The 18,458-nt window shown below is 39.6% G+C and overlaps 1 protein-coding gene across 1 annotated transcript in view; it reads right to left on the bottom strand.

Annotated features, from left to right (window-relative positions):
* Positions 1-18,458, bottom strand: part of LOC121521878 (WD repeat-containing protein 49-like) — a 101,379-nt gene that overhangs the window by 53,112 nt on the left and 29,809 nt on the right. Inside the window, exons 11-12 of the mRNA XM_041806065.1 lie at positions 17,474-17,589; positions 12,072-12,202 (exon numbers count right to left, since the gene is read on the bottom strand). Coding sequence (XP_041661999.1) covers positions 12,072-12,202; positions 17,474-17,589 — 247 coding nt within the window. The remainder of the gene's footprint in view (positions 1-12,071; positions 12,203-17,473; positions 17,590-18,458) is intronic.

Raw genomic sequence — 18,458 nt, 5'->3', positions numbered from 1 at the left:
AGACGCCAGTGGTTCTGGAGCCTTCTTTGCATAATGCAGCTTTAACTGTCATTTGTGGATTGCCCTGATTTCTGACAGTGTTTCTGAGCCCATGCAGTGATTTCCACTACAGAACCACACCTGTTTTTACTGCAGTGGCCCCTGAGGACCTCAAGATCACGTCAGTCAATACTGACCTTCAGTGCTGTCCTTGGCTCACAGAGATTTCTCAGGATTCTCTTCATATTTTGATGGTATTGTGGATGGTGGTAGATGGTGGGATTTTCAAAGTCTTTGCAATTTTAGATTGAGGAACATTTTCCTGAAATTGTTCCACAATTTTAGACCGTTTTTCTGCAGATTGGTGAATTTCTGCCCATCTTAATGTCTGACTCACAATGTCCACATACAGCGGCTGCACCATGATCCACCAGTGAATCATACAGTGTAGCAGATCACACCCTCTCTAGGCAATCTGAGCATTTCCACTGCCCACACTCCAGTCTGGCTCCGGTGCTTAGCAAAACTCTTCAGGTTTTATTTTCCTTGCTGGTCGAAACCAAACCACTTTAAACCAAATAGAGCAGATCGATCCAAACAGCTGGAAAAATGTTCAAAGTATCTTGTCAACTTCAAAATACAACACGGTGCATCTTCTGATTATAAATCATCATCACGATAACAACATAAAATCTCACTAGCAGAAGCACAAGCAAAAAGTCATCAGGAGGTCAGTGGGTCACAGAGCAACAATGGCAGCATTGAAGAGGAAAAGTTAACTTTTGAGGTGATAAATCCCAGAATATTACACAAAACCGCACATCCTAGGTAGCAAACATTAACCTTTTTAACTTCATAATATACTCACCCATGGCAGAAGTAATAAAATCATGGAATCATGTCCAAATGGATGACAAATCAAATCCAAAAAGGTAAAATAATCTGCAGTTGAGATACTATTCCTGCACAGTTCCCTTGTAATTTCTGTCCACTTGTCTTAAGCTGATCAGGGTTGGTGCGTTGTGTAGCACTCTAGAAAAGCTTCCAGTGTGCAAGGTTGTTCTTCTTCAGCCGGAGCAAAACAGTAGAGCACATCTCAGCTGGTATATGTTGAAATTATGGGTGAGCGACTGTCTCTCTGAAATGCTCATTTTATACCCAACCGTGTTACTGACCTGTCAATATTAACGTAATCAAAGCTGAGAGGTTCCTCCAGCTGTTTTTTTTAGCACACTTACTTTTCCAGCCTTTTGTTGTCCTGTCCCTACTTTTTTGAGATGTGCTGCTTCCAACAGATTCATCAAATGAGCTGATATTTTTGATAGAATGGTAAAATATCTCAGTTTCAGTGTCTAATATGTAGTTAATGTTTTATTGTGAATAAAAATGTGGGTTCATAAGATTTAACAATCCTTTCATGCCTTTTTTATTTACATTTTTCATGGTGCTCAAACTTTTTTGGAACTGGAGTAAAATATGTGAATAATAATGGTTAAAAGCCAGTAGTTAGTTGGATCATTTCTCTAATTTTCTTAATTATCCAATAATGATTGGCTGATAATCAGTCAGGGTCTCCCTCAGTGAAATCCTCCCAGGATCACCATCATGAAGTTTCCTTTTTAAATCTCTAACATGTCAACATGTCACCTGAAATAAGCAGCGTGTAAAATCACAGCCTCCTCTGCTTGAAAAAGATGTCATAGCTTCACTCAGCGTTCTGATTTCTACATTTGAATTTGCATTTCTGAAACATTTTGGCCGTCCATCAAAGTTCAGATGAGTTGGTCCTCGCTCACTTGGAAGGTGTTCATCCACGGAGGATTAAGGGATCCAAGGCGAGGCGGAGGTAAACGGGACCCCTGTGTACATGAACCCCTCTGTGTTTGTGTGAGCTGTTTGACGGTGTCTGTGTGAGAGAAGCGAAGCAGAACCCGGGGAAACAGCCTGAATATGGATGAGGAGACTTCACAGCCACATCAGCCAAATGTTCCTGCGTCAACCGAGAAAGAAAACACAGAGTGCATGCACACAAAAATACACACACACGCAGTCGTGAGCATTTGTGCCTTGGACTGAACTTTAAATTGACTTTTGTCACTGGTGGCCATGATGCCACCACAGCTTTCTCTTGGCAGCGCTCGCTGATAATTTGGCAGCGGGCTTTGATGTGAGGCGGCATCACTCAGCGGGACCCTGAAGAAATTTACTGGCAACTGAAACCAGCATGTCATCACATTCAGACGCCATATATGTGCTCAGTGGATTCAGAGAGGGGAAATTAGTGAAAAATATTTAATGATTTAAATAACAGAATGATTGTTCACATCCACCCTGTGCTTAGTGTGTGAGTAGAGAAGTGTGGAAACGTAGAAATGAGATTCATCCGTTTTTTCACATTCGCCCGAAGGCCTGGAGGAAGACAGCGGGAACAAGCACAGGATATTAAAGCGTAGGAGGAATTTATGAATGAATAACATCATTTTACAATTATTTTCATACCAGACAGGAGTTTTTCTGGATATACCTGCACCCCTATGAAATAAAACCATCTTAAAGACTGAGAGGTCACAGGTATGGTACCCAGTGGCAGATGGTGCCTGTTTCTCCAGAGGGGTTGCAATTTCTTACAGATGGAACATGAAAAGTTCATTAGTTTGATGCTAAAACCTGATGGAAAACGGCAATAACAGGCTAACTGAATTAGCATGGCGATTCTAACTGAGGAAAATATCTTTTTACCTAACAAACAACACTATGAGCCAAATATTTCAGACTGCTGACTCATGCCAGTCTGGTCAGCTTTGATTTATCATTATAAAGCATTTCTGACTGTGCCCAAACCTGTTAAGTTAAACGAGAGTGCTGTTTCACTTTACACACCCAGGCCTGATTACTGCCAGACCTGTTGAATCCAGAAATCCCTTAAAACAGAACCTGTCTGTCTTCAACACATCATGGCACCATCCAAAGAAATTCAAGAACAGATGACAAACAAAGTCACTGACATGTATCAGTCTGGAAAGGGTTACAGCCAACCAAAGTGAGAGCCATTATCCACAAATGGAGAAAACTTGGAACAGTGGTAAACCCTCTAAAGTCCTGCAGGCCTCACTTGACTCAGTTGAGATCAGTTTTCATGAGTTATGAATAAGAAAGAGAGTCAGAGCTGATGTTGTACCCTTAGAAAGGGAATATTAGCAGTGAGTAAGGAACCAGACTGCCATCTTCACTCGTCTGTATTAGCTTTGAACATGTACATTTCCAAACATAGTGTCACAGTAGCATGATATTCATCATCTGTGCTGAGCTACAACGATGTAAGTTCCATAACACAACAGAAATGTACAATATTTACCTTAAAAAGTGAAGAAGCAGAGCAGAAACTCTCCTCACTGCAGCCCCTAGGCTGAAGCAGCAGTGTTAATTTTGTCGACTAAAACTATGAATAAAAATATTTGTCGACAGCCTTTATTTCCATGACAAAAACTATACTAACAAAAATAGATCTGTGATGACTAAAACTGACTATAAGTTAGTTTAGTGTTTGTCAAGATGACTAAAACTAGACTAAAATGTTATGTAGTTTTCGTCAGACATTCAACATCTGTGATATTTCTCTACTGTGGGTAAATCTGTCAAAGTAGCTGTATCTCTTCTACCTCTCAGCTGTAGAAAGCAGGGACCCCAGGTTTGGCAGGGTGCAGAGAACACACTACCAAGACTTGATACCAGATTAAGGCAAGAAAATAAAGGCTTGGACTAAAAGTAAAGACTAAACCGTGAGGACTAAAACTAGACTGAAATGTTTTTGAGTTTTCATCGACCAAAACTAGAAAACATCTAAAAAGGACAGAAATTACTAAAATGTGACTAAAACTAAAATGCATTTCATTTAAGACTAAAACTAAAATTAAAAACAGCTGCCAAAATTAACACTGTGAAGCAGTCGATCACCGAAAAGTCAACGCACATAAACAGAGATTTAAATGAACGTTTACTGTTCTTTTCTTGGTAGCACTAACAGAATAACCTCAAGACCAATAATAGTGCAAATAAACAACTAAAAATTAAACAATTTCTGCTGAAAAAGGGCAAAACCATGACAATTGCAGCACAGGAGAAAGAGAGGAATGATCAGTTATGCCTGGTATATACAGCCTCTCACTGACCAATATTGGATTTTCAGGACCGATTTTGATTCCGATCATTTGTTGTGCATGAGACTGATAGAGAAATTTGGAATCATTATGCATTTTTTAAGACAAAAAATGTATTTAATGTGATAAAAATAAAATTGCATGTTCAAAAATTAAGGAAAATTAACAATTTAGCCATGGTTCTCTGCCGGAAAACCCCTCCGGGTGGGGAGTGAGTCTTTGCCCCAAGTGAAGGAGTTCAAGTATCTCCAGATCTTGCTTAAGGGACAACTATCTTGTTCAAACAAAAGTGCTAAAACAATAATATGTTAATTAGACCAAAAGATATATTTTAATTCAGTTCATCTGGCCCATGCACAAATGTAGTTTGACCCCTGGTGTAGAGAGAGGAAACAAAGCCACAGAGGAAGACATGCCTTGCAGTGAAGCCAAAGTCGCCCACCTTTGAAATAATTGTTTAATAAATTCTCAGTTAAATAAAATGCTGAGACCAATAACTGGCAAAATGCCAAATTTCTGGATCAGTAATCAACCAGGCTGATAATTGGTCTACCCCTGAAAGACACTGGGCAAAAATGGCAACCATGGAAGAGTTCCAAGACCAAAACCACAGCTGACCATAAAGAACACAACGGCTCATCTTACATCTGACTGAAAACATCCTGATGATCCCCAAGACTTTTGGAGAAATATCCTGTGGACTGATGAGACAGAAGTTAGACCTTTTAGAAGGTGAGCGTCCCGTTCCATCTGGAGTAAAACTAACACATTTCATCAGAAGAACATCAGACCAACAGTCAAACATGGGGGTGGTAGTGTGATGGTCTGGGGCTGCTTTTCTACTTCAGGACCTGGACCACTATGAGTTCTGCTCTCGACCAGAAAACCCTGTAGGAGAATGTCTAGCCATCAGTTCATGACCTCAGGCTCAAGAGCTCGTTGGTTCTGCAGCAGGACAGTGATCCCAAACACACCAGCAAGTCCACCTCTGAGTAGAAAATGAAGGTTTCGGATTGATCTAGTCAAAGCCCAGACTTTAATGTGATTAAGATGCTTAAACAGGCCGTTCATACTGGAGAAACAAATCTGCAAATAATAGTGGGCTGAAACTCCTCCACAGCAGTGGACACTTGCAGTCGTTGCTGCCAAGGATGAACAACCAGGTATTAGGGGGAACTACATTTTCAAATGGATGCCTTTTTTCCCTTAATAAATGAAATCATCATTTGAAAACTGAGTTTTGTATTAACTCAGGTTATCTTTGTCCAATATTTGAGAGTGTTTGATGATCTGAAACATGCAAGTGTGACAAAAATGCAATAAAATAAGAAATAGCATATTAGCTTTGATATAAAACCTACCAATCTGAGGAATCACTCATCACTCAGACAGGTTTGCTCCAATATTATGAACCAATCTGTTGAGTGACAGAAAGGAAAGACAGATAAGGGGGGACTTCCTTGAAAAAGCTCTGTTGGCAAAATGCAAATTCAACCATCATTTTTATTTTGTCGATTTCTTGCATCAGCTATTATTAAAAGGATTCAGCGATATTCTTAAAGCCGGGAAATGGAATCACGCCGTCACATTTTAAAGACCCCTGCAAATAAACAACACCTTCAAACACAGCAGAATACATAATCTCATTCTCTCTTTCTAGCATATGCAAACCCCTACCACTGCAGCCCTATTACACAGCTGAAAGACAGAAAGGCCTACGTCTCATTTCCTCTAACTCCCACTGAGAGAGGTCTAATAAATATAATTTAAATTGGGCATTAGGATTAAATTGGAGGTGGAGGATGCAGTGTGGGGCTGTGTATGTGTGAGTATGGCAGAGGAAGAAATGCAGCCAGGAGGGTGAGATAAAGTAAGAACCGAGAGAGAACAGGGAGTGTTAGTGCTAGGAAATAAAGAAAAGGAAGCAGGAAGGAGCTGAAAACACTGACAACAAAAGCATACAGCAGCCAAACTTTGAAGAAGTTTCCAAGTTTACACAGCAGCCACTTTTGTTCCCCGTCCAACTATTCTTTCTCTTCCAAACCGCTGCTCCGAGAACGCCCACTCCTGTCTACCTATCCCCCTCCATCCCCGGCGTTATTGCTCTCTAGTCTTATCTGTGGAGTTAAAGCGTCTGAGAAGGCCACAGAAGGTCAGCGTGAGTCTGCACTCTGCTCAGGAACTGAAACTGGACTTCGAATACGTGAGCCGAAAAGGTACGACTTCTCAAACTGAAGAGAAACTGGAGAAGATTGGCTGCAGAGTGTTTGGAGTTTGATGGTTAACGAAGTGGACCAGTGACCGCAGGATTGCCCGTTCAATCCCCCAGGCAGAAAAATCCAAGAATGGGATGACGGCTCCATGCTGATATTTCAAAGTGTGCTGTCTTCACTAACTATGAACCTCTACCAACAAGGTCACTCTGCTGATTCTTCTCACCTAACAGGCAAGATTGTCTTTACTTTTTTATTCCAAAGTGCTGCAGGGTGGATGCCACGGGATCATTAAAAGCAAAGGTAAAAACATTCCCCAACAAATGCTGGAGAGAAGTTCATAAAGTTGGCACAAACACTCAGAATCCGAGATATAGCGACTGAAAGATGAGAGAATTCTCCTTCTCTGCTCTTCGATTCACCACAGGGTTAGGGTGAATATAACAGAATATTTATAACAGGGGTGTCAAACTCAAGGGCTGGGGGCCAAATCTGGCCCATGGAACAGTTAAATCTGGCCCACAAGATGGTCTCTTATTTCTGTTCTAACTGGCCCATCAGTCTGGGGTCTGCAGATTTCCTCAAGTATAAAAATGTAAACTTAGCCTTGATGATTTAAGATATCTTTGTTAATTCATAAAATATGAAATAGTAAGGAGTAAAAATATTTAGATAAAAAGTCAGGAATGTGGGAAAACAAATTGATTTGTGTTTTAATTTCATATTTTCAGTTTTTCATGTCACAATAAGGACTCAAACTTGGGATTCTGACTTTTTATTTCGTACTCTGAGCATTTCAACTCATAATTTTGACTTCTTATATAATATTTTGAGCTTTTAGATTTATAATTTAAAATTTCAAGTCATGTTTGGACCTTTTTACCAAATTATTTTGTATTTTATCTTATATTTTCAACTCCTTACTTGGACTTTATAATACCACAGTTAGACCTTTAAGACTCACAATTTAAAAATTTGAATCATATTTTGACCTTTAAACACATGATTTTGACTTTCTTTCCAAACTATTTGCCTTTAAAACCTTATTTTTCAATTTCAATTTCATGTTTTGACCTTTTTTGAACCAATAAATTTACTTTTCTCAGATTGTGAGCTTTTAACCTCAAAATCATTTATCATCGGTGCAATTTCTTTTTCATATTTTATTACTGGAGAAATGAGGTCGACATGTTCTGGTTAAAAAGGTGGCCCTGTTAGGCCCTCAGGTTAGACCTGAATCCAGAATCCAGCCCCTGCTGTGATTGAGTTTGACACCCCTGATTTATAACATACAGAGTAATAAAAGAGTGAAAAATGATGCTAAAATGAAAGATTTGAAAACGACAAAAAAAAAAAGAAAAGAAATATATAAGTAATTTAAGTAGAAATAATTAAATAGAAATATCATCATCCTGCAGACTACTATGCAGGGTTTCTGTACACTTTTAAACATCAAATTTAAGGCTTTGTAAATCTTTTTAAGACCTGAACTGAGAAAAATGAAGACCACTTTCTGTGTGGCAAAAGGTAAAAAATAAAAAGTGAATGAAATTTATCAGTACATCTGACCAGGGCTGAATGTTTTTGATTCAATGCAGTGTTTATGAAATGTCTAATGGTTTAGAGCAGAGGGTCTCAACTTTTTAGCCCATGACCCCCAAAATAAAGATCCCAGAGACCGAGGACCCCCGCTGTGATTGAACACAGCTATGCACAATCAAGAACAGCGATGTGCAGACCAAGGTTATAATAGTTTTGGATTTCTCTATAGTTTTTATTTTCCATTTTGTTTTCACTTTTTTATTTTCAGTTTAGTTTTAATTATTTTTTACTGCTGTTTGTTAGTTTAGTTTAGTTTTAATTTAGCACAAATGCTTCATCTCAGTTTAGTTTTTATTAGTGTTAGTTTTTTCAGATACATGTCAAGGCTGAGGGAACGTCATACATTTTTAAACACATATTCAAACAGGCTACTCTTCACTTTTCATTTTATTTGTTTAAAGATGATGTTTGAATGCAACTCCAGACATAAAACTGCCACTGTTTGAAGTCTTAACCAATGAATTCAGGCCATTTTTCTCTCCCCAGACTTGGGCGTAGGAGCCATCCAGTATGGTCGTGTCAAACACTAAAACTAAGGATGTTTTGTCTCTATTTTTTTTTTTTTTTATATATATTAGTTAATTTTGTAAGCTCACTATACAGTTTTAGTTAGTTTTCGTTTTTTTCAGTAAAGCTAAGTTTTGATTTCGTTTCAGTTAACTAAAGGATTTTTGAATTTTAGTTTTAGTTATTTAGTTAGTTTTAGTTAACTATAATAACCTTGGCGCAGACAAGGCCGCACATAAGGAGGGAAAAAGAGGAGGGCTTTTTTGGGGCCCTGCCAAACTAGGGGCCTATCGAAGTCTATAAAATCATGGTCCATGGTAAAGTAAAGCTGTGATATATATATTTTATTTTTTACCTGAATAATAGCCACTCTTATCCAAGAAACTAGGACCTTTTCTTTATTCATTTGTGCCATGAAAAAGTATTTGCCCCCTTTCTGATTCCTGATTTGTTGGAAATATATATCACACCTAAATCATCAAACCAATTTAAATATTTCACAAAGAAAACCCAAGTAAAAACAAAATGTAGTTTCTAAATGATGATTTCATTTTTTAAGGGGGAAAAAACTCCAAACATATCTGACCCTGTGTGAAAAAGTAATCGCCCCCTGAACCTAATGACTGGTTGTTCCATGATAGGCAGCAATAACAGAAATCAAGCGTTTGTGATAACTGGTGATGAGTCTCTCATCGCTGTGGAGGAATTTTGTCCCACTCTTCTTTGCAGAATTGTTTAAACTCAGCCATATTGGAGGGTTTTTCAGCATGAACTGCCTGTTTAAGGTCACACCACAGCATCTCAAATGGATGTAAGTCCAGGTTTTGACCTGGTCACTCCGAACCCTTAATTTGTGTTTTCGAGCCCCTCAACACATTCAAAGGTTTCTTTTGTAGTTTTCCTGTAACACTGCAACATCTACTGTAAGAAGCCAGTAACACCTCTAAAACAGAATGTCCAAACTTTAAATTTTACATGATCAATTTCAGTCCTGCCCAGATCACGTCTACATACAATGCCACCTAGAGTTGACAGCCAGTACTACCTCATATACAAAGTGCAGCATGCTCATTATTTTGGACTGAATGAGAGTGCTGGGAGGATCTACTCATCTCTCTGCTGTCTTGATGTGTTAAACAATTTATAGTTGAAATAATTTCTTAAAATATTCAAAATTTGTTTCAATAATTCAATAAAAAAGTCTGTGATTTAAAAAGGCATTCACAGCACTGAATCTGGGCTGTGATCAGCTGCTGATGGTGCTGTTTGTTCAAAAAATATCTTTGCATTCATGCAAATGGAATATTCCCATTAACCTTCAAGAGCTCCTTTAAAATCCAATTTCATTTGTTCCTCCATGCAGAATCAGCCACCTCACCAAATGTATAAACATGATACATTAATATTTTTTCCACTTTAAATTTGTCAGTCTTGTAAAACTACTTCAGCCTGAAATATACATATCAAATAATACTAATATTTTTGGAAATTTTAACCCTTTAAAGGCCAGTATGGTTCCCTAACCCCACTGAAATACACTTCAGTTAGTATTTGCTTATAATTTTTATTAGGCCCTGAGATGGGATAATGATTGGCAGCAACATTGATTTTCATGCATTTTAATTTTTTCTTTAGTGTCAGATTTAAAGAAAAACTTACACAGTTGTTCCTTTGGGCAGAAATCAGCCACCTCACCAAAACTGCTGTAAAAATGTGATAAATTAATATGTTTTTCCACTTTAAATGACTCAATCTTGTAAAACTACTTCAGCCTGAAATATACATATCAAATAATGATATGAATAATAAAAACATAACAACTAGCTTCTAATGGAAAGTATGTAAATCGCTCTGGGAAGACTACAATATGCACTGGTCTTTTTATCCTGTAGACAGCTCGACCTTTCCACTTCACCTACCCTAAATGCAGCTCTAATTAAGAATTTAATTTGCATAGAAGCTGCCATTTAATGGGCTTTAACCTGTGGAGGGTTCAGCCTGTGGCGGAGACAAATGTCAGCTCAGAAAAGAGAAGAGTGAAGCTGTTTTAGCTCCAAGGAATAGAATTCAGATTTACATATGAATACAGAAAAATGTCAGATAAAGTGCTGTTTTCAATGTAGCTAACGAAGATTTACTATGTTCACTTTAAAAGAGTCTGGATCATATTTAATTCACTTTTATATACTTTATCCAGAAGTTACAGGCCATTATCCCTGACTCATTATTAGAAATGTTGTATTGGGGGTTCAGGGGGCCTCATGGTTAGGTTACGCCCCTTTTAAAAGGGCGGCCTGTGGCTCTTCCACTGCATGTCATTCCCTTCTCTCTCATCCTCAAATAAAGGCCAAAAAGCGGGCCAGATTTAACCCTTTTGGCACCACAGTTTTCTCAAGAAAATATTCAATTTTGATATCAAGATTTCAAAAGGCTGTAGCTTGAAAATTGTTAGAGATAAAGGCGTACTGTAAATGAGAAAAATCTTCAGTATGACCCAAAGTTTGTGATGGGAGTAAATTCACTCATCTAATTTACATATTCTGACATTAACCGTGAACACCCCTGCTGCCTCCACTGCCATTGGCTGTGTCTGCCATGTCTGCCACTACCTCTGTCACTATTCGTAGTGTTTTGACCACCCCTGCTACCCCCACCACGCCCCCTCCTTTGCATTCACCGATTACTCCCACCCCGGCCAGGGTGAGGCAAAGCATCAGCTTCGGTATGTGCTGCTTGTGGACTGTCATGGTGCACAGACTCGCTGTCACTGCTCACAGACACACCGTCAGTTTTGGTCTCACTGGACAACTGAATGTCATCGTCAGAGGGTGAATATTCCTCTTTGGTGGATATACCTCAACAGTGAACAGACCTCCCAGCGTTTCGAGTATTCTCGCTACAATTCGCTCTCTTTCTCTGATCTCGCTCCATCTACAACCACAACCACCGCTTCCTCGTCTCCTCAACCGGAGCTGCTTCTTTCAAACTCTCTCTCCAAAACTTTGAATAGAAACACACCCACAAATGCTGGGATTGAAGTTACTCAGTCCGCCATCTCCTGGTGTAAAGTAGTAACAACATTAGGCACCATATTTGCAGCTATAGCCTGTTTAATTCAGCAATGTTGCTTGTCGCAATTTCGCAACTTTGGCACTTGAAGAGTTAAGATGTTTCACAGAGTTGCACACAGTACTGCAGCCTTTTAGTTTTATCACACATTCTCAATTATAAATCCTTTTAATTGAAATGAGACAAACTGAAAAATCAGAGCTCTAGCCTGCAGAGAAAGACATGTGGAGTATGAGTCCAATGATAACTCTGACTCTAATCAGCAGAAAACTGTTTCCAATTTTATTTTTCTTTCTTGTCTTCCACTGAAAAAAACCCTCATTTTTAATTCAATTCTCAAAGTTATAATTCATAAAAAGGAACCAGCAGCCTCTCCCTCGTGACTGTCTAAACAGCTGTTAAACAGCGGATCTGAGGAGGTTGTTAGTGAGAGTGGATTTACCGTCACCGTGACATTTACAGCATCTCTTTGTGGTTTTAATTGTTACGATCAAAAGTGCTTATCACTTTTACACACAAGCATGCCGAGACGGCCCACACCCACCTGTGACCAGAGTCTGTGGAGGCTGGAACGCGGCACAGAGCACATTGCCACGATGCTGAACGCCCCCTTGCCACTCTGAAGGCTCGACAAAAGACTGCGAGAAGGACTGCAGACGGAAGACTGTTAACATCCTGCAGAGACAGAGACAGAGAGGAGGCGGAGGTGAAAAATGAGGAGAGTAAAGGTTTATTATAGGGGTGTGATTCTCTCCTATTCAGGATGATTCAAGGCTCTTTCACAGGATACAGTCTGATTCACTGATGAGTCATTCAAATACAGAGGGAGTCAGTCCTGTCTGCAAATTGATAATGGAATCCCAAAAACACTTTTAGTGTCACAATTTAATTGCAATTGAATCCAAGCCTGCTCGTCTGGTGCAGACTATGATGAAGGTTGTAGGAGGACAGAAAACCTTTCCCAGCAGTCTCAGTCAGATCTGGGGTGAGCACAGGGAGTCTGGTCTCCTCAGATCTCCACTCTAAGTATGAATTTTTTCACTATAGCAGACGAGACAGAGTCCCTGAAAGTTAGTGATGGCAATTCCGGCTCTTTTTAGTGATTCCGGTCATTAAGCTAAGCCCAGGAAGAGGAGTCTGCTCTCTAGCTCTCTATTTGGGTTCCAGTTTGGCTTCATTTGACCTACCAAATCTAGCAATGTCACAACATATGATTGATATTTGTGCTGGTTTCAATTATGCTAAATATCATGGAATTGTTTTTTTTTTTTTTAAATATACTGTCTCCCAAAAATATATCTTAGGTCAGATGAAATCTTCTCACTAGCTGGGCTGTCTGAAACACCTGATGTCTGCATTAATGTTACACCATCAAGCATGAGTCTTTAAATGTGTTGTAGCTGTTGTAGAGCAGTGTGGAGAAATATTCATCCCTACTAATCAACCACATACAACATATACAAAAACTAGAAAAGCACTTAGACAGCACAGACCTCCACCATTAGTGCTACCTCCCAATAGTGAAGGATCCTGTAATAAACTCCTGGATCCGTCCCTATGTGCCCCCCAACACAGCATTTGTTGCTTACTTCCTCCCTGGTGAGGTGGAAACAGTGAGGCCAAGCATTGTCTTCGCTACAGGTGGACTGTCATGGTGGAAGCATTGCCTGCTGGTGCCAACAGATGCACTGACAGTCTCACCCATGGTCTCACCGGACGACTGAAAGTCATGTCAGAGGGTGAATATTCCTCTACTCCTCCCAGCATTGTGAGTATTCTCGTTACAATTCGCTGTCTTTCTCTCTGTTACGCTCCGACTCGTCTCCTCGGCCGGGCGTGCGTCTTTCAAACTCTATAAACTCCAAAACTTTGAATGGAAACACACCCAAAACTGCTGCTGGGATTGAAGTTACTCATGTCCGTCATCTCCTGGTGTAAAGTGGTAACAGTGCAGACCTCCAACATTAGCCCTATCTCCCAATAGTTCAGAATCCTTAAAAAATTCCTGAATCCAGACAGTGATCCAGATCACTCCCAAAATCTAATCAGTTCCTCCTTATGCCATTTCTGACATTTCCTGGAAATTTCATCAAAATCCATCCTCAACTTTTTGAGTAATGTTGCTAACAAACAAACAAACTAACAAACCCACCTGAACACATAACCTCCTTGGCGGAGGTAATAATAATAATAGTGATAATGATATAAAATGGCTCTCTCCCCAGATCTGTGCCTGTCAACAATGCTGTGTCTGAGCTCTGCAGGCAGGTCCTTTGACCTCATGGCCTGGTTTTTGCTCTGATTTGCATTGCCAGCTGTGAGGCCTTCTATAGAGAGGTGTGAGACTTTCCAAATCATGACCACTTAATTTGATTTACCACAAGTAAATGGTCCAATCAAAGTGTAGAAACATCTCAGCAAAGATCAGAGGAATGGATCTTACAGTGATGTTGCACAGAGTCTCAGGGTCTACACACTGTATATTGATTAATCTCAAAAACTTGATATACCTCAGGCCTGTCCTGAGGGTAAAGTTTTCAGGAGTTTGGCATCAAACCACTCACCTGCTCTTCCACTGGGGTACATTTGTCCTAAATTGTTGTATTTATAAAAGCAGCAGCAATGGCATGATGGAGCAACTGCAGAGCCAATGGCGTAAAATAAGTTAGAGGAGCAGAGGACAACAAATGTCAGTATTAGTTTCAGTTCTATAAATAATAGATAATGATGTCGCAGCAGCAGGAGAAGTCAGACATGAGCTTTCCGTGAGTTTCAAAAGGACACTGCAGTTTGAATTTAAAATATGACATTCTCCATCATAAAGAAAAATTAACATTTTCTGTAATTAAGGCCATTCCAAATGAGATCATTAATATTTCCCATGCAATAGATTCTCATTTGACGGTGTTTGTAATTACCATGGAAGCTGGTCTTTCACACCACTGTGCCACAGCAGACATCATGCATATTCATCATCAGAAGAATCTGATCCCCTGCAAAAACTTATTTGTTTTTGGCTGTTTTTAGGCACTGAACATGAGAAGAGAACATGAGGTTTCACACTGAGGACAGTGTCTTTCAGTGGGATGTGGATATTGGAGCCTGCATGAGATCGTACGAGCAGCAGAAGGCAACAAGACTTTGAATTAGATCCCTGGTAACGAAGCACAATAAGGATTAAAGCCTGGGCTTGGTGGATGTGAAGAATCAGGAAATTATACGAGCAGTGAAAAGCAATAATGGTGCTGTGTCGTTTTTTTACTGCTGCTGGTCGTTCCTCTATGTTCTCATTACCACTGAGACACCCCAGAGAGCAAGAGAGAGTGTTTATATGTGCATGGGAGAGAAGGAACAGGAAAGAGAGTCGTGTAAGTTAATGATGGCTCACTGCTGAGTTCAGCTCTATGGGTGTCAAATGATGAAGATGAAGAGCAGATGGGATGAGGGACTAAAGTGACACACAAATACTATGGTACATTTAAAGGGACTGCATGTGCAAACACTAGCACAAATGATGATCACAGCTTACAGCTCTCAAGATATAAAATCTCCTAACTCAAAATATTAGAATATCATGAGGACAATCACAACACCCTCCACAAGGAGGGTAAGCCACAGAAGGTCACTGCTGAAAGGGCCGGTCTGTTCTCAGATTCATGGAAAGTTCACTGGAAGAGAAAAGTGAGGGAAGAAAAGGACCAACAGGGATTGTCATACAAAGCAGATTTAAGGACTTCAAGTTGACTGAAGCTGGAGTCAGTGGATCGAGAGCCAGTACAAAGATGGTTCCAGGAATTGGACTACAAGTGTTCACAGTGTCAAGTAACCTTGCAAAGCAGATGGATTCGCCCGTTTCAGTGTTTTTCACTGGTGAATCCATCTTGTAAACCCCCCACATGAACAGTCTGGGCCCAGGTAAAAGGTGACAGGACCAATCGGTGTTGAGGGGCAGTACTTTTGGACGCGGCGGAGTTATGACGTAAACAAGCAGAAACAAGAGGCCGGTACAAATATGGCGAATGACATTAGCGTGGATGCTGCTAAAGTGCCAGTTTTATCAGAACTTGACGACATTTCTTAAAAGAAGAACAAAGAACAGCAGTGAGTTGATTTATTTTCAAAAATGAACATGTTTATAGTCGCCATGGTTTGCGTTATGCAGTTCTCTATGGAGCTTACTTCTAGGTGCAGCAGTGTAACATGGTAGCGGCTATGACGCCATGTGTTTTGTTGCTCTGATTGGCCTATAAAGATGTGGTAGCGTTCATCCAATCACCCTCTGAGTTTTCGTTCAAAGGCTCTGCTTTTCCTAAACGCCATCTATGGGAGGTTTACTAGATGGATATGTGAAAACAAATCCATCTGGTGTGCCAGGTTAAGTGTCAAGCCACTCCTGAACCACAGCCAACATAAGGTTCTCACCTGGGCTAAAGAGAAAAAGAAGTGCACTGATCCTCATTGGTCCAAAGTCCTGTTTTCAGATGAAACTAAATTTAAAATTTCAATCAGAAAGGTGCCAGAGTGTGGAAGAGGCACGAAATCCAAGATGCTTGGAATCCAGAGTGAAATTCTACAGTCAGTGATGGTTTGGGGTGCCATGTCATCTGCTGCTGTTGGTCCACTGGTCTTTGTCAAGCCAAGAGTTACACCATTACCCATTATGGAGATACTGGTTTCCTCTTCCAGCAGGACTTGGCACCTGACCACAGTGAAGCCAAAACTACCAGAAACTGGTTTACTGACCATGCTGCTACTGTGTTTGATTGGCCAGCTAACTGGTCTGGCCTGAACTTCATACCCCAGACTCAGAAGGCTGCTAGTCCAGCAACCTGGGCTCAGCAGTGCCACAGGCTGATCGCCAGGCTGATGCCACATTGCATAGATGCAGTCGTGTGTAAAAGGAGCTCCAACCAAGTACCGAAGGGAGTTCATATATATGAGCATAATTTTTAAAAGGCCAGCATGGTTTGTTAAAATTCCTTTTTTTATTTTTGAGATACTGAATTTTAGATTTTCATGAACTATAAGCCTCAATCAGTAAACCCACTTTGTGTGTAATTAATCTATATGAATTCCCCTTTTTTTATTGAACTACTGGAACAAACTAACTTTTTACAATATTCTGATTTAGTGAGGTTCACCTGTATTACATGCACTGGGTCTGTGAAACCGTCTGTTTGGCCAGTCAGGTTAAGTATTAATAGGAGCTCATACCGATTCAAAAGACAAAAATCACACCTAAGGTTCACTCAGATGAACACATTTTAAAGTGTAGTCACATTTTTAAAGAAGTGAAAATACATTCATCAAAAATATGTTTGAAAGAACGATCGATAAAATGACCAATGAAAAAATGAACGAAAAAATATCTAATAACGGAAAACAAAATGAAAATTAAAAGAATGATTGACAAAATGAAAGAAAAACTATTGGAAAAAAGAACGTCACAAAAGAAAAATGGACGAAAAAATGACCGTTGGAAAAATGATCGAAAAAACGGACAAAAAACGACATTTGAAAAACGACATTCAAGAAAACAAATGTCGAAAAAAAGGTCAAAAAAGAACATCGAAAAATGAAAGAAAAAATGAATGAAGCAACAAAAAAGATTTTAAAATGATTTAAAAAATAATTAAAAACACAATCGAAAAAGATCGAAAAAATTAATGAAAAACTATCTCACTTTTTCATTTTGATCGAAAAAATGAACATAAAAAAACCCCACAGTCAAAAATGACTGTAAAAATGAAGGAAAAAAACAAATTTCGAAAAAATGCTCAACAAATGATAAAAAAAACAAATGAAAAAATGACCGAAAAAAACAGAAAAACTACCTTTCAAAAAATCAACGCAAAAAATGATCGAAGAAATGATAGGAAAATGATAGAAAAAATGAACAAAAAAGCCCTCACTGAGGGCTATGAGAACAGAAGAATGAATCAGCACCTTTCCCAGCCCATCACCAGTATACTTCTCTTCAGCAGAACGATCTGTGAGATCCTCACAGCCAGACCCAAGCCAGCACTCATTCTGTGGAGGCAGCGGCCATTAAAGTCCCAAACCTGCAAAAAACACACACAAAATGACACTGAGTGCACCATCACATCAGATCTGCTTCAGATTTAAACACCATAAACATGTCATCTTCATGCTTCTGGGAATATTAGAGGAACTTAATCCAAAGAGACAAACTGAACATGAGGATCTCTCTGCACAGCTGTCACATTCATTTTCCTCACTCCGACAGAAGCAAGCCTTTCTCTTTTTTCTCCAAGAGTTTCTGCTGCTTTAAAAAAAAAAAGTGTTAGGATGTTTTTGAAATGAACAGATTTATTATCTAGCTGCACATGACTATGAAGCCTCGATTCTATTATGCATCAATCAAACATGACAGCTAAGGTAATAGCCCTCCCTCTCTGTTCCTCCTTGCTGTTCCTGTCAGTGTGTTCTAACATTTCACAAAGAAACTGATTGGCCCAATGGGAATGCTGCAATTAAAAGGTCCAAATCTCACTCTATGAATGGCCCAAACTGCTACACTGTGGGTTCAGTGTTGATGAAAATTGGAGAGATGATGCATCCTGAGGGGGGCATGTATGGTTGGTATAAATGGCTCTGTGAGCATTTTACCTGGCACAAGCACAGGATGCACATGGCTGCAGCCAGGCACAGGTTCATGGGGTCACAGAGAGAATGTGGTTGATTAAACTGATTATAATAAGCTTAATTGTGTTATTATTGTTGTAAAAGTGCTGAGAATCATGGCGCTTAGGCTGACGTCATCAGTGACAATAGGAGGCATGTCTCTGAGGACCATGTTCAGGTACCAGATCTGAACCCAGGTAAAGGATTTATCATCTGTACAGAGAAGACTCAGTCCACCTGATAGTCTGGGGGGACTGGTAAAACAAACCAAACCATCTGAATAATG

Source organism: Cheilinus undulatus, linkage group 2 (assembly GCF_018320785.1).
Source record: "Cheilinus undulatus linkage group 2, ASM1832078v1, whole genome shotgun sequence".
NCBI lineage: Eukaryota > Metazoa > Chordata > Actinopteri > Labriformes > Labridae > Cheilinus > Cheilinus undulatus.
The sequence above is the reverse complement of the archived record's forward strand: the minus strand, read 5'-3'. Positions and strand labels throughout refer to the sequence as shown.